This window comes from Gaeumannomyces tritici (assembly GCF_000145635.1).
Source record: "Gaeumannomyces tritici R3-111a-1 unplaced genomic scaffold supercont2.7, whole genome shotgun sequence".
Lineage (NCBI taxonomy): Eukaryota > Fungi > Ascomycota > Sordariomycetes > Magnaporthales > Magnaporthaceae > Gaeumannomyces > Gaeumannomyces tritici.
In genome coordinates, this window is record NW_008804551.1 from 57,867 (window position 1) to 73,915 (window position 16,049).

A 16,049-nucleotide genomic window follows, 5' to 3' on the forward strand; every position below is an offset into this window, starting at 1 on the left:
AATTTCGAAAACCTTTCCGTAAAAAAATTGCAAAAAATAAACGATAAGTTAAAAATTTAAAATAAGCGCGCCCGTTTAATCCAAAAAATTTAAAACAAAAGGTTAAAGCATGCGCATAAAAGCTTAAACGAAAATAAAAAAAATACTTTTAAACAACGAAAGGGTTTTACGTAAAATAAAGTTATTTTTAAGCTATTTATATTTAAAAAATTTGCAATATAACAAAATATTGCCCATTACATTAACAATTACGAATTTATTTTTAAAAGCAAAAAAGAACGTTACGGTAAAGACCGTATAAAGGTTTAAATAGCTTTTAGCATTTTTAATTATTAATAACGGGCGCAATAAACGAAATACAAGCAAATGCATTACCCAAATATTTGCTTACCGCTTATTTGGGCCAATTTTTTGCGATAGCTTTAAGCAAAATCGAAAAATCCCGATTTGCAAATATAGCAAGCAATTAAAAAGCTTGCGGGGGATATTGTTATTAAGCAAAGGGGTCCTCGTGGCGCAGTGGTTTAGCGCTGGGAGGTCCTTTTTGGAGGACGCAGGTTCGACTCCTGCCGGGGACACCGGGTTTTTTGTTTCGCACGTGCAAAAAAGCGATTTATTAAGCCCTAAACCGTTCCGACGTTTTTCCGAACAATTGGTCCCCACAACAAAAAAGCCCACAGCAACAGAAAATTTTATCTTTATCGACGAGCCCTATGGCACCCACGTGCGACCTCCTTTCGACTCCAGCAAAGCCACTTGCAACCCGTTAGCGGGGTTCCTTACCCCCGAACCTTGTAACGCACGTGCCGAAGGTTTGAGCAAAAGGCCCTTTAAGGCACGTGCAGCCTGTGGACGCACAAATTATAGGGCAAGCAAAAAAATAAGGACTTCGGGCCAAAATAAATCCGACCGGTTATCGGAATAATAGCGCCGGGGTTGCGGCGAGGGATAAAGGTACCGATAGCGACGAAAGCAATTTCGATAACAAAGTTGGCCGATAAAATAATGGCACCAATTAAAAAAAAGGAAAGGACCGCTTTCGAGGGGGCGCGCTTGGCCCGGAAAATAAAAGGAATACGCCCTGGCTGGAAAAGGTAGAACCTAACAATCGACGAATAAGCTTTATGGTAAAATAAAATATTGTTAATTCGGTCGTTTGGACCTCGCAAATAAAACCCGGATCGTAATGTGCTACCTGGGATTGTAGCGCGTGGGTTGTAGCGCGCTTTCTATGCACGTTCGTGTTCGTGCCTTTTTAATTACTAATGTAACTTTATGTGCAGGATTTTTACTTACGAAGAAGACGCGCAGTTGCAAAGCCTTCGAAGGGAAGGGGTTTTCATCCAGCCTTATACCAAATAGTTATCGGCTGAAGGCACGGTTTCCTCCTTTATGTAGTTAACCCGATCCGTAGTGCTCCCCATGTGCTATACAGCTCGAACGGGGTAAATAAATCTATATATGTATTAAGCAAAGGGATTGCAAATTATTTAAAACGTTCCGGATTTGTTAGGATTTAATAAAGGACGATTTCCCCGAATTAGCGTTTAAATGGACGAAAACGACATTGTTTTTTAATTGCTTCCGCCCCAAAATTTAAAAATAAATAATTTTTGGAAGCTTTTTTTATACGATAAAAAATTTGCAAGCTAAGGTTTTTAAAGCGGAAATAATATTGGAATAGCTTAAAAAAACGCTAAAAAATATAAATATTTTAGTTACCAAAAAACCGGTTATTTATTACAAATGCGGGCAACTAGGCCATATTACCGGAACATGCAAAACATGCACGGATAATTCGAAAACTTTAACGGCTTTAGCAACCACCCTAAAAGCAAAAGGGAAAAAGCCCGAAATACGGTATTACGGGTATGGGGAGCTGGGCCATATCCGGCCGGCGTGCCCCAAAAAAAGCAAAATATCGCCATTTAATTCGATACCGCTATTTGGCCGGTTAAGCACAAAGGTTTAAAAATGCGCTTTAACGGTTAGGATACGCTAAAAAACCGAAATATGTTTACGAATTAACGGCCATTGGGTAAAGTTAAAAATATTGGTTAACAACGGGAGCAACGTTAATTTAATGCATAGCTATTTATTAATAAAAGTAAAAAAAATACCGGTGCTAAACGGGGGTTATTTGGCGTAATTTAATACCAAAAAGCGCATGCTTATATAAAGGAAAAAAAAATGCAAAATTTAAATAACGGATAGCTAAGGAATAACCCGAAAGTTAACGGTATTTTACGTAATTATGCCCCGGGCCGGGTATAATATTACGTTAAGTATATTTTAATTCCAACCAAAAAATATTAAAATCCGGTTTGGAAATATAAAATAAAGGTTTTCGGTAATTATTAAAAAGGTTAAAATAATTTTGTTAAAAATAGCTAAAAAGCTGGTTTAATTGGAACAAGCAATAACCGTATTAACGGTTGCATGCCCGGAAATTTCGAAAAACCCCGGTAAAAAGTTAAAAGCTTTTCCGAAATGGGTTAAAAGGATAGTTGCAAAATATGCGCAGCTTTATAAATTAAATCTTTTGTTAAAATATATAAGCTAAAATTACGCAATTAAATTTAAAAAAAAACGATGCCGCTTTACGAAAGCATTTATTTTTTATTTAAAAAAAATTAAAAATTTTCCGGGGGTATTTTAATAAAGTTATAACAAAAGGTTGGATCCGGTATTTAACCAATTCCGTTAGCGCCGAAATTTTATTCGTTTTAAAAAAAACGGGAAATTCCGCCTTTGTATTAATTATTAAGGTTTTAATAAAATTATTAAAAAAAACCGGTTAGCATTTCCGTTAATTTACGAAATATTTAACCGGGTATTTAAAAATTAGTATTTTATTAAATTGGATTTAAAAAACGCTTATTACAAAATACGGATCCAATAAAAAAACGAATAAAAAATTGTTTTTTGCTGCAAATATGGATATTATAAATATTTAATAATGCTATTTAATTTAGCCAATGCACCGGTAACGTTTTAAAGCTTTATTAATATAGCATTTGGGAAATTAATTAATAGCATTTGCATTATATATTTGGATAATATTTTTATTTTTTCGAAAATACGGGAAAAATATCGTAAAGCGGTAAAAACGGTACTAAAGCGATTCGAAAAGTACAAGCTTTACGTTAACCCAGTTAAATGCAAATTTAAAATAAATAGCATTAATTTTTTGGGTTTTAAAATAACCAAATTTGGGATTAAAATTTTGCCGAATAAAGTTATTACGATCCAAAAATGGAAAATACCGAAAAGCATTAAAAACGTGCAAATGTTTTTAAATTTTACGGGTTATTACCGGAAATTTGTAAAAAGCTATGCAAAAATTACGGCGCTTTTAACGGATTTTTTTTAAAAAAAACATAGCGTTTTTGTTAAAAAGCACCGCAAAAAAGGCTTTTTGCAAGCTAAATTTATTATTTATATAAATTTTAGTGCTAATACATTTTAATTTATCGAAACCGTTGTGCGTAAGGATTGATGCTTTAACTTTTGCAATAAAAGCAGTATTGTTGCAATTGCAAAACGGCCGTTAGCACCCGGTAACTTACTTATCGAAAAAGTTACGCTAAGGAAAGTTACGATACGCAATTCCCAATTCCGAATTGTTAATTATTGTAAAAGCTTTTAAAAAGTAACGGCATTATTTAGCTTATTTACAAAAAATTGTTAAAATTATTACTAACCATTTAAATTATACTTATATTTTAATAAAGGAAAAAGCAATAAAGCGTTAAGCAAAATAGCTTAAAAATTTAGCAAAATACGATTTTACGATTAAATAAAAGCTAAAATACCGGAATTTTGCAAATGGTTTATTAAAGCGTTTTTAAAATATGCTTATAAACGGAAAGGTTAACATGGTAAAAAAAAATTCCAAAGCAATTTGTTAGCCAAATTCCGAAAAGCAGCTTATATAAAAACAACCATTATTAAAAAGGATATTAAAACGATATTAAAGCGCATTTTCGAAGCATAAGCAAAAAACGATTTCGTTTAAAGCAATATTTAAAAAAGCAAGCCCAACGTTTAAAAAATTAATAACGGTTTGTTTAAGCATAAAAAGAAAATTTAAATTCCAAATTTAACGCCGTTGTAACGGGCAATGCTTTAAAAACAATACGATAATATAACGGGAAATTACAAAAGCATTGCCAAAATTTTAAAAAAATTTAAACGGCAATTTAAATGGCCGGGTATAGTTAAAAACGTACGCAAATATATGCGGACGTATTAAATATACCAGTAAATAAAGCCGAAAATACAAGCATTTTACGGGTTGCTAGCACCGTACCCGTACCAAACCGTTTGGGACAAACGTTATTAATGGATTTTATTAAAAAAAATTTAACGTTAATAAATGGAACCGGCACAAAGCGCAACGCAATATTAATAATAATAACCTGGTTTATTAAATATAATTTTTTTATTTTAACATTTATAAGGTTAATTAATAAAGGATTAAAAAGCTTTTTATTTACATACGTTTAAAAATTGTTAAAAACGTTTAAAAAAATTGTATTGAACTGAAATAAATTATTTACAAACGGGTTTTAAATAATTTTTGCGGAATATTTAAAAATTACAAAACCTTTTCGATAACGTATTACCCGCAAACCGATAAATAAACGAAACGAATAAACCAAACGGTAAAGCATTATTTCCGGTGCTTTTATTACAAAAAGCAAAACGATTAAACATTGTTATTGCATTTGGCAACGTAAATGAATAATACGAACGTGCATTTAAGGTTGCAAAAAACCCCGGCGTTTTTGTTAATAAAGTTCCACCCGCAAAAGCTTTATAATTTTTAAATATTTAAAAAAAAGCTTTAATAACGATTAAAATTAAAGCGGGGGTTTTGGAAATAATTAAAAAGCAAATTAAAAAATTGTTGGAAAAAGCAAATAATACGTATAAAAAGTATTACGACAAAAGCAAAACCCCGGTGCTTTTTGGGGTAAAAAATTAGGTATTATTAAGCACGGTAAATATTAAAATAAAAAAGCTTTTAAAAAAGCTATTAAACAAATGGCTGGAACCTTTTTAAATTACAAAAATAATTGGGTTAACCGGTTTAGCGTTTCGATTAAAGCTTCCGGTAAATTACCGAATATATAACGTATTTCCGACAAATTTATTGCAAGCGTTTAAAAAAAGGCCCGGCAAAAAACCAAAAATCGAAAAAAAAACCCCGTTTCGAAATAAAAATTTTGCTAAAATACAAAAAGCTTTTACAAAAACGGAAATACTTTATTAAATGGGCAGGTTATAACGAATTGGAAAATTCGTAAATTGTAAAAAAGGACATTACAAAAAAAATTGTTAAAGGGTACAAAGCGAATTTGCAAGTTAACGGAAATACCGGACTTTAACGGGCAAGCACCCGGAAAGAACGGCGGTTAACAAAGGATAAAAGTAACAAAGGCTTAAAAAAAAGCCCGGAAAAATGGTTTAAACGTATTAAACCGGTTAGCTACCGGAAAAGGACGGGAAAAAACCCGTAAACGATTTGTAAAAGCCATAAAATATCGCGCTTTATAAATAAAAAGTTAAATAAAAACGGTATAGTATAAAAAACGCTTTAAATTATTAAATGCAATATATTTAAATTTTAAAGGATATGCAAAATGTAGCACATTTTGGAAAGCCCGTAAAAAGCATGCTTAACGCAATACGTTAAAGCAATTACCGTATTTTAAACGTACGTTATGGTAAAACATTATTGCTTGTTTAAAAAAAAAGTAAAAAAAATTCCGGATAATATAGCAAACGGGTTTAAGCGTTTAAATTACGGTAAATGCATATCGGCAATATTTAAATTTATAAAAAACGAAAAAAAAGCATTTGGAAATTATTTATTAAAGCATTAAAGCTTAGCGGGTAATTAAAAATACCGGAATTTCGCAATATTGCAAAAGCAATATAACAAAAGGAAATTATAATTTTAATTATAATAAATTAACGAAAAAAATTTAAAATTAACCACTTTTTTAAAAAAAATACCAATAATTAATTAAAAAGATATATGGGAAAAATTAATTAAATACCGTATCCAAAAAAACCAAAATTTCCGGAAACCACGGTTTTTTGTTAGCGTTAAAGTTATTGTTGTTAAAATTATTATTGCTAAAATCGTTAGCGCTAAAGCCGTTACTTCCCGGCGCCGATACAAACGCTGCATTTTTACGGGAAGCTATGCGGGCGCAAGCTATGGTATCCAAATTTGCCGCAATTATAATAAAATTAATATTAATACCACAAATAAAAAGGGTTAAGCCTTTTTCGAAACTTTTAAAAATTGCCGCTATTTTGCTAAAAAAAGCTTAAACGGCAATTAAGCCCGTAATTTGCTTTTTTATTTAAATGTTAATAATATAAAGTTATTAAAAATTTTTTAAATAGCTTTTAATGTTGCAATGTTGGCAATTTTGCGTTAAATGCGCTTTTAAATAACGGTTTAACGTTTGTAACGCGCAAATTGCTTAACCGATATGGTATAAAAGGATTTAGCTTTTTAAATAGCTTTACGGGCGCGAAATTGGGTTTTAACAAGCTTTTTAAAAAGTTCCGGTATCGTTTTAAAGTACCGTTTGTAAACGGTATTTAAAATTTTGTAAAAGTTTTAAACCATTTTCCAAAATTATTTAAAAAATTTAACGCAAATTTTATTATTAATTACGTTTTTGCAATAAATGCATTTAAAAAATTCCGTACAATTATTAAAACATATCGGTATACAAGGGTTAACGGCATAATTTTAATATGTTTAACAATTTAAATAACGGCCGCAAAATACCGTACGTTCCGTATAAATGTTTTTTAAAAAAAGTAAATAAATAAGTTTTTAATTATCGTTTTATTGGAAATTAATAACTTTTTGCGGCGGGAACGCGTTACAAATACTTATATAAAACAAAAAAAAGCGGTATCCGTTTTAAAAGCAAATTTATTGGAATTAAAAGCGTTGCGGCGGCGCTTGTTACGCGTTTTACGCTTTTTTTTAGCGGCGGTTTTTTTGCCGCGGCGGTTAAAGCCCGCCGGGGGGTTACCGGCAAAACGTTTGTAAAAGATTTAAAGGGTTGCAAGCGCAAAAAGGTTTAATAAACCCGCAATATTTAAAGGGTTTACCGGGGGGTTATTAACCGGGCAATTATTAAAAATTTAAAAAATTAAAAGCTTAAGCAAATCCGAATTTAACGAAATTACGATAATTAAGGGAAATACCGGGGGGTTACCAAAAAAGCGCTAATTCGGGGTTTAAAAAACCAAAGGGCTAAAAAAGGCTAACGGGCTAATTGGAACCGAAAAACCCAAAGCAAGCATTTAACGGGAATTCGATTTTTTTTTACCGCAGCGGTTATATTGGATAACATTTGTAATTACCGGTTAAATCCAAAAATCCAAAAGGAACGGTTAAATATTAATTATTTACGGTTACAATTATTAAAGTTTTTAAAAAGGTTATTGGAAATTTTTTAAAAAAAAAAAGGTTTGCGGTTTTAAATTAAAAAAAAAAGCTTTTTTATGCTAGCGCAAATTTATTTTTCGAAATATTACAAAGCTTTATAACCGGTTTCCCCAAATGCCGCCGGGCATTAAGGCGGTTTACCGAAATACCATTAATTACCGGTTATTTACGGGATTTTTACGCGCGGCATACGCAATTTGGAATAAGCCGTATCGGGAAAGGGCAATATGTTAAAAGTACGGGCGAAACCGCCCGGTAAAAAGCGGGGGGCGTTAAAAAAACGGGCGAAACCGCCCGGCAAAAAAGGAAAAAAAAGGCGCTAACAGCCAGCCGGGCACGGACTTTCCCGGGAACGTACCGGCAAATTACCGGTATCGCGGCCAAAGCATAACGGCAAAGCTAAAAAATGGAATAAAGCTTAAATTGCACGAAAGCGTTTAAAGCGCGGGAAATTTATAAAACCAACCCCGCGTGCCCGATGGGGTACGAAAAAAAGGAAGGTTAAAAAAGGAAGAATTTTTGTTGGAAATAGCACTTTTGGTAAGAAATTTACGGAAGCTTAATAAAGGAAATACCGCATCCGGCCCGTAATTTGGTAACTACCCGCTTCTGCACCGATCGACCCTTAATACCAGCTAAAAAAGGAAGCCAAAAAGGTAAAGGGTAAGCAAATGGCTACTTTTTATTACAAAAAGCTTAAATAAGCTAATTTATAATTTGTTAACAAAATTACAAATTACAAAATTAATTTATAATTTATTAACAAAATTACAAATTATTAACCTTTAGCAACGTTCGTACAATACCAAATTAAAGTATAAAAGGAGGGATTTTTTATTGTTTTAGGTAATTTTTAATTAAAGCTCCGGCATTAATTAATTTAAGTTAGCTTTTAAGTATCCCTTGGAGGAAGCATTCAAACCGCACCCAAGATACCTTGTGAATTCCCTTAATTGTCGAAGTTACGTGCTACTGTTGAGTACCCCTTAGGTGCCTTACCTTAGGAGCAGAGGCTTAACTGTAACAAAAGGCAGCGGCAAGGTTGTTGCCTGCGGTAAAGGCGGGACCAAGAAGGAAACGGTACGTTTTTTGCTAACGCGCTTCGTTAAATTGCGCCTACTAGTATCGGTGCAGCTTATAAAAGGCCTGGGTAAAAATAGCGGTTTTCCGGCTAGTGCTAGGATCGGAAGCGCCGGGGAGGGCAGGGCGCTGGCACCCAGCAGCAGGCGCCCAGCCGTTTCAAGCCGCTTTCCGCCCCAAGCTGATGACGGCCAGGGATAACCATGAGAAGTTCTGCGAGGATTAAAGGAGCGAGATGATAGAGAAGCATGGGGTGCAGGTGGGACAGGCCAGCGGCTGCCGGTTCTACCATTTGAAGTCGGCGCGCGACCGCGAGACCGTGTACTACCGTTTCGTCAAACAGGCAGTAGACGCCGAGGCGCAGCAGCTCAAGAAGAAGCGCCGGGCGGGTACAGGTGCTCGGCCGGTGGGCACTCGGGCTATGGCCGTTGTCCACATTGAGCGCTGCGCGTCCTGAAAGAAGTTTTTTTTTTTTTTTTTTTTTTTTTGGGAGAGGGGTGTTGATAATGTGTGGGCAAACCAGGGGTCTCTTCTTGCTTTATAGAAAATCAGGCGCCGCTACTGTTGGACCAAGTATATGCACGGGACCAAAGTCGGCGCTGCATCACCTTAGGGGACGGGCCGGTTGACCACCAGATTAGGGAGGCCTACCAACAGCTAAGTGAATGCCATCTCGGGTTTTTTATCCGCCTAACCAATACCTTCCACTAAACATTACACCATCACCATGTAGCTGCATAAGGTGTTACCAGAGCCATCATCCCGGCTGTACTTCTCGATGCAGCCCTCGCCCCATCTATCGACTGCTTACTCAAGTTATAAGCTCCAAGAATAAATATCCTGACTTTCACAGTATCATATTTTTTGCTGTAACCTTTTCCCACAAGTGAAAAGGGTCTATTACCACCTGTGATGCTCTTTTTGTATCACCCTCGGAGTCCAGAAACGAGCTAGCGCATTGGTAACGCACCCTAGGCGTCCAAGACCTGGTCTTGCTCAAGATCCTCAGGGGCCGGGGGTGGAGGCGTCGGGGCGCGCGGCTGCTCGGGCTCGGCAGGAGCGTCCTCGGGAGGGGGCGTACGGGCCGGCGGCGGTATCTCGGCCAGGGGGTCGCGCTCGGAGCACCGGGGCTCATGGCGGCACCTCAGGAAGCCGGCGCCGTCGCGCACATAGGGGGCAAAGCACATATAGCACCACTCGTGGCCGCAGAGGCAGGTGATGTGGTTGCAACCCGAGTGCTTGTGGACGTCGCGGAGGCAGCCCGGGCAGGCCTTGGCCATCTTGGAGACGGCCTCACGCGTCCTGAGGTCGTCGCGCAGCCGCCGACGCGCGCGGAGGTCAAAGTCGGCGCACGTCTCCCCGCGGTGCCAGGGGACATCGTGCACAGTGCACTGGCGGGCGTGGCAGACGTGGCACCGGAAGACCTCGGGCTTGCACGACGACGGGGGCGACCTCGGCCGCGAGACGTGGATCTGGCCAGACCCGCAGCCGGCAAGGCACCAGCGGAAGTGCCGCATCTCCCCAAGAGCGGCGCGGAGGGCGAGGCCGTCGTAGCGGGCAAAGACAGGGCTGGAAGCCCATCGCCTCACGTCGGCGTGTGTGAGCAGCTGCGGACACTCCGGGCAGCGGAGCCGGTCCCATACCGTGTCGGCAAGGCTCGACTCGATCCAACGCCGCAGGCAGTCCTTGCATGTCCCCGGACGTGCGTGTTCGCATCTCTCGGTGATCCTCAGCGGCATGTCGGCTATCGTCTTCTTGTCGCCGCACACAGCGCACTCCTCGCTCGGCCCCAGCAGCCATGCGTCCTGGGCCGAATGGGCTTCCGCGACCTCGAGTGGTACGCGAAACTCGACAGCGTTGGCGCCAAGCGCAACCCAGTCGGCTCGGCGAAGGTCCCGCCCTCTGCCGTGGCTTCCCCTCAGGAGCCGGATGGAGCGCCTTGCGAAATCGATGCCCTCGCACTGCAACCCCAGGGCCCTATCCTGGCCGCCAACAATGCGAGAATGTAGCCAGTCGCGGATCTCGTGGACACGCAGCGAGCCGGCTGCGCGACTCTCATACGAGTTATGCTGTCCACCGCTTAGGGAAGGGTGGTAGACGTACTCCCGGCGGATACCCCTGACAACTAGATAGTCTCGCTGCTTCGAGACATTGACTCCCAGACGACGAGCGAGCCAGGCCGAACCGACTTGCGAGATATCCCAGTAATTACCCTCGACTTGGAGATTTGTTCCCACATTAGAAATAAGCGGATTTTGGGATGAACACCAGGGCCGTTGATCACAGAGCAACAGGCAGAAGGAAATGCACAAATTGCGGAGAAACAAATAAGCCAGAAAAGAAGAATGGGTGGTTACCTGGACCTTCTCGGAGGCCGCCTCGTGCGATCAACACAATGCGGTTTGGATCGCCTACCGCCAAGGCACACGCGATATCCTCCCTTAGGGCCTTGATGGTCTTGCCCTGTTTGATGGCCTGCAGAAGCGCTCCCTCGAGCAGGCCAGGACCGGGGGCAGAGTTCCGGTCTCCCTCCCAGCTGATGCGCGGCCCCTGTACATTGGCGGTCCTACTGCATAGGCGGTAGTACAGGGTCGAGGTGTGGGCTAGGCGGGCGCCGGCCGAGACGGGCGGGGCCACCGCGTCACTGTAAAACAGCAGCCTCTCGTGGTTGCCAATGCGGAAGTAGGCGGTGCTGCGTATTGCTGACTCTATCCTTGACAGGCGGCAGCCGCTGGGACCGATCGAAAGCGTGAAGCTGCTGCGGAGGTGGTCGAGGTCCTTCAGCTCGACTTTGAAAGGCGGAGCCTGCGGCTCCACGGCCTCGGCGGCAAGACTCGATTGGCTAGTCCGGGCCCTTAACCCGAAGAGAAGCCGGCCGAGGAGCCGAGCTGGCCGCTGATGCTTGGCTCTTTCGCCGCCCATCTCGCGGTATCGCCTTTATGCTATGTCCAGCCCCGCCTGGCCTAGCGCATACACAAGGGCGAGGGCGTATGATAAGAAGAGCGTACAGTTTGACATCCTGCGAGAGGCCCTGGGGCTGGGACCACCTGAATCTTGTATATCCAGAATAGGGCTGCGAGGAACACATAATGTTGCGAGCCCAAGGGCGGGGACCGGTCTGAATTGCCAGTGGCGCCCGAGGTTCGCCGGCATGAGCACTCTCGAATTCTACTGGTTATTGCGGTAGATTGGGCGTCGATGCTGATGCTGCTTTTCAGAGAACTCGATTGGCGCCACCCCTAGAGCACCTGTGAGAGCACAAAACCGGAACACATGGGGCACAAAACGCACTGAACGAGTCCAGAGTCAACCCTCATGTTTCCTGCTGCCTCTAGGGTATATCGTATTCTACTGCCGCCAGTGATTATAGCCGCAGTGAGGGCACTAGCCGGGCAAGCCTCCAGCTGAGTAGCGACCTTTGCGAATGAACAGCGACCTGGTGCCCGTCGCCGAACAAGAAAAACAACAGCCGGATCCGCCCTAAACCACAACCAAACTTGACGCAGGCGTCTGGAGCTTCATTGCCAGTCTGGTCAACCACGCCGAGCAACATGGCGTGTTAGGGGCCAGGGGCCAGGACAGTCTCTCGGTCGCCGCGCTGGGTCCGACACAACCCAAAAATACCAATAAAGAGAACGCACCGCGTCCAGAGCATGCTAAATGACTGTACCAGACCAATGCAGACCCTCGAGCCAAGCCGGAAACTCGACCGCCGAGCCCTTACAGCGCGTAGGCACCCACAAGCGCGGCCGCAGCGACAGCGACGCTCGCAAAGGTCGACAGCTGACCCACAGCAGCGGCGCTGTTGGGCCGCGCGGTGTTTGCGGGCGTAGTAGTGGAACCTGTCTGCGTCGCACGGGAAGCTGGTGTCGCCAGCGAGGAAGTTGCGGCACCCCCACTACCGGCCTTGGCAGCCTGCTTTCCGCAGAGGCTTCTGATGTCCGTGTTGCACTTGCCCTGGGCCGTACTGTCGCCCACGCTGGCAGCAATGCATTGTTCGAACGCTTCCTCGCAGATGAACTATGGCAGCGCAGATTGTCCAGACTCAGCAACCAAACCCACACATACCACCGGCGAACGGGGGGCAAGGTGAGGGGACACTTACCGTTGGAAGACTGTTTTGGTAGTACTGAAGTCCAGGAGCGGTGCCGTTCTGGCAAGTGCAGGCGAACTGGAGGTTGCCAGGGTCGCAGTCGTTCTTGGTGGGGTATGTGTTTGGGGCGCCGCACAGAGTGTCGCAGACGGCACGCTCGCCATTGCACCAGTCGGCTGTACAAGGTTAGCACGAGGAACGCGCACACAGACAGCACCACGGGGTCCGAGGAGTACACGCACATCGTCTGTCCGACGAGACCTTGCTCAGGTCCGGCTTAAAGGTGAGGTTGAAGGGCAGGGGCGGGATCTGGATCGCCTGGGCAGCAGCCAGCGGCGCGGCGGCCGACAGTGCCATGACAAGAGCTGCGCGGACCATTGTGGAAGATGAGTAGACGACGAGGGGATGCAATTGGCTGCGGCGCAGGACTGTGAGGCGGCGGCGGGCGGATGCAAGCTGCAGGTCCTTGCTCTTCAGCCCTCTGCTACAGCTTCTTCCTCTCCTTGTTGCCTCTGAGATGTCAATATGGGATGATGACCCGGCTGCTACGGCTCCTGCAGCTGAACGCGGGATGGTGATGCTGAGTGGCGTCGATGGAACGTCCAAAAATGTTGTTCCAAAAGACAAAGACCCGGTTGTTGTTGTTGTTGTCTTATTTCTCCAAGAAAAAACAAATGCCTAGTGGTTGCTAGAGTGTGAGCGAGCACGAAGAGGAGGGAGATTTGTTTGGGTTCAAAAAATGGACAAGTGACGATGCAGTGCAGGGCGGGCGGGCGGGTTGGGAGTGTTTGTACCGGTTGGGCAGGTGGACTGGGCGGGTAATAACGTCGTTGAGACATGGTCGTATTGAGCTTTCCCACCAGGATAGCAGCCCAAAGATGCGACTGATGTTGTGCGGCAGGAAGGTGGGATGGGATGGGCCTGGAGCCCGCTGCAGCTAAGCGGGGCTCGCTGATTGGCCGAACCCCCTGGCGCCAGAACCGGAAACATCTGCGGACATGCACATACCGCTGGCCCCGGACCTGGCCCCCGGAAGTCGCCGTCGTGTTTCTTCACGAGATGGCCCAGCACTCGCTAAGCCCATGTGCGCGAAATGCCGACCGCGCCTGGGCTCTGTCTGGGCAGATGAAGAGGTCCTGAGAGGCGCCTACCGTGCCTGCCGTGTCTGCCGTACCTTCCTGCTCATTGGGCGAATGTTTGGCCTCCATCCGTGGCGATTCGGATATCAGGCCGGCCAAGCCCAGGCCAAGTAGCAATTGGTCGTATGCGGTGCCTTCCCCTCTCCGCCGCGGATGCCCCAAGATCCACCCGTCGGCCGTCCGACCAAGCACGAATGAACGGTCGGGCCAAGGTGAGGAAAGAGTTGGGCTGAACAACCTACCGCGCCTACCAAGCTTGCTGTCCACTTGTCTCTGACGGCGCGTGGGTGCGACCGACGTTAGCGTGCTTAGCACCTTCCTCTAGGAAACACGTATCCAGTCCTATCTCCCTTAGGCTAGCGACCAACCCTACCGGCCTGGGTATAACGCGTCACCGATGGTTGTTGCCATTTACCTCCAGGATTCCAGTTTTCCAGTTTTCCAGGATAAATCTGTCGCTCATTGTTCTCCAGATTCCACAATCCCGGCGCCCCTGCCAGGTGGCGCCTCCGTTTTGCTATCTCGGCGATCTGTGCCAGCATTTGCGGCAAAACACATCCCTGGCCTTGAACCTTGCACATGCCCACGTCGCAGACGGCTGTCGGCGACACGGCGCCCTTGCAGCCGAGGCAATTTGAGCGAAACAAAGCCTATGTTAAACCCACTCCCAGCTTTCTTTACAAACTCTGTAAGAGCAACGAAGCTGGCGCACCACACAGTTATAGAGGCCGGCTTGCACGCCCTTCAGTCTAGCCCAGCCCACGTGTCTCATTCTTAGTTAGAACGGGCGCGTGGAATGTTCTTATCGTGTGGGATCTAGTCTAGCACCCTGGGCACTTAGACAAGAACTCCTCTGGGCACCTGCAGACAAACGCGGTGAGCGGCAAATCGAATACGTAGCCCCTTGCCACGTTTGACGGACGCCCTCGCCGCTTATCAACTAGGTAGCAGGCCCCGCCCACAGATGATACCAGGAAGTGGAAGGGCAGTGTGGGTAGTCGGGCCGCCGGGCGTTCATAACTGACATGGATGCGCGCCTCCAGCCTCCCTGTCCGTCCGCCCAAATCGAGTGATCATGTGAGGAAGAGCACTGTGGTTATCATTCCAGTCCTAACTCCTCCACATTTTGTTTTGGCGCTTGTCCGGATCCAGGCAGCTCGCGTGGATTGGCCTCAGGTGGTCCACTGTTCAACGGTAATTGGCTGAGCCGCCGTGCACCGTATGAAAGATGAACTAACTTTATCTAGTTGTGCAGATGGAGGGGTGCAAGAAAAAAAGCCCATTTGACGACACATGGTGCCTGGTGGGTGTGGCGGACCTCGATTTGCTCAAGCAGCCTCGTTTGCGCTGCACCACCACTCCGCCTGACACATCCTGCGCGTCGACTTCGTCTCCTCAACACGTCCTTCTTTTCCTTCTCACCCTCTGGAATATGCTAGGTCTTCTCGGGCGCCCTTTTGGGCGCCTGCAACCCTCAATTGCGCGAGCAGTGGTGGCGCCCGGCGCGCTAGCTTGTGCTTCTGCCGCCCCAGCAAGGAGATTCAACTCGTCGGCCCCCATCGTCGAGCCGCTGCCCGCCGCCCAGTCACCTTTCCCTTTTCCGGCAGTACCGTCCGCCCCGTCGTCGTCGTCACAAAATACCAACCCGGCCCCGCCCACACTGCAAAAGGCCGGTCTAGTAGCGGCGACACCATCAACGGCCCAAGACACATCCGTCGCCGCACTACTGCCTCTCCTGGCGGCACAGCCATCCCACTATGTCACCCTCCACATTCACGGCAAGCCATACCTCGTCACTCCTGGCGACTCGATCCGCCTGCCATTCAAGATGCCCGATGTTCTCCCAGGAGACATACTCCGATTCGATCGGGCGAGCGTCATTGGCTCAAGGGATTTTACTCTCAAAGGCAACCCCTGGATCAGCGAGGGGCTATTTGAGTGCCGCGCCGTCGTCATTGGTACCGAGACTGAGCCGATTCGCCACAAGATAAAAAAGAAACGGCGTGAACGCAAGACAAAGATTGTCAAGAGCAAACACAAATACACCGTGTTGAGGATCTCAGAGCTCAAGATCATTGCCCCAGACACGGCCGAAGCATCCTCGACGAGCTGATCTGAGCTGGGCAGCTGAGGGCGGCGAGATTGGGTCCTGGTGTGGTCAGTTCTGTCCTGGGACTCCAGGTCCGAGCCTATTCGGTGTCACAGATGCAACCCAGGGATAAGATGTGGATGAGAGACAGAGAGAACC

General features: G+C 44.9%; 5 protein-coding genes and 1 pseudogene across 6 annotated transcripts; 4 read left to right on the forward strand and 2 right to left on the reverse strand.

Annotated features, from left to right (window-relative positions):
• The first annotated feature begins 505 nt into the window (after positions 1-505).
• On the forward strand, positions 506-578 carry GGTG_20226 (annotated as a pseudogene). The gene has a single exon. The product of its transcript is annotated as a tRNA-OTHER (tRNA).
• Positions 579-8,795: 8,217 nt separating this feature from the next.
• On the forward strand, positions 8,796-9,032 carry GGTG_11358 (hypothetical protein). Its single transcript, XM_009229244.1, has one exon. The coding sequence runs from the start codon at positions 8,805-8,807 to the stop codon at positions 9,024-9,026; it is 222 nt and encodes a 73-aa protein (XP_009227508.1). The 5' UTR covers positions 8,796-8,804; the 3' UTR covers positions 9,027-9,032.
• Positions 9,033-9,540: 508 nt separating this feature from the next.
• GGTG_11359 (hypothetical protein) lies at positions 9,541-11,491 on the reverse strand (the record flags this gene model as incomplete). Its single annotated transcript, XM_009229245.1, has 2 exons — positions 9,541-10,787; positions 10,927-11,491. The coding sequence occupies 2 exons, from the start codon at positions 11,489-11,491 to the stop codon at positions 9,541-9,543; spliced, it is 1,812 nt and encodes a 603-aa protein (XP_009227509.1).
• A 798-nt stretch (positions 11,492-12,289) lies between these two features.
• GGTG_11360 (hypothetical protein) lies at positions 12,290-13,040 on the reverse strand (the record flags this gene model as incomplete). Its single annotated transcript, XM_009229246.1, has 3 exons — positions 12,290-12,589; positions 12,675-12,838; positions 12,905-13,040. 3 exons carry the CDS (start codon positions 13,038-13,040, stop codon positions 12,290-12,292), a joined length of 600 nt encoding a protein of 199 aa, XP_009227510.1.
• Positions 13,041-13,660: 620 nt separating this feature from the next.
• Positions 13,661-13,921, forward strand: GGTG_11361 (hypothetical protein; the record flags this gene model as incomplete). The annotated part of the gene is made up of 1 exon (XM_009229247.1): positions 13,661-13,921. The coding sequence occupies one exon, from the start codon at positions 13,661-13,663 to the stop codon at positions 13,913-13,915; it is 255 nt and encodes an 84-aa protein (XP_009227511.1). The 3' UTR covers positions 13,916-13,921.
• A 956-nt stretch (positions 13,922-14,877) lies between these two features.
• On the forward strand, positions 14,878-16,049 carry GGTG_11362 (54S ribosomal protein L49). Its single transcript, XM_009229248.1, has 2 exons — positions 14,878-14,995; positions 15,049-16,049. Exon 2 carries the CDS (start codon positions 15,057-15,059, stop codon positions 15,912-15,914), a length of 858 nt encoding a protein of 285 aa, XP_009227512.1. The 5' UTR covers positions 14,878-14,995; positions 15,049-15,056; the 3' UTR covers positions 15,915-16,049.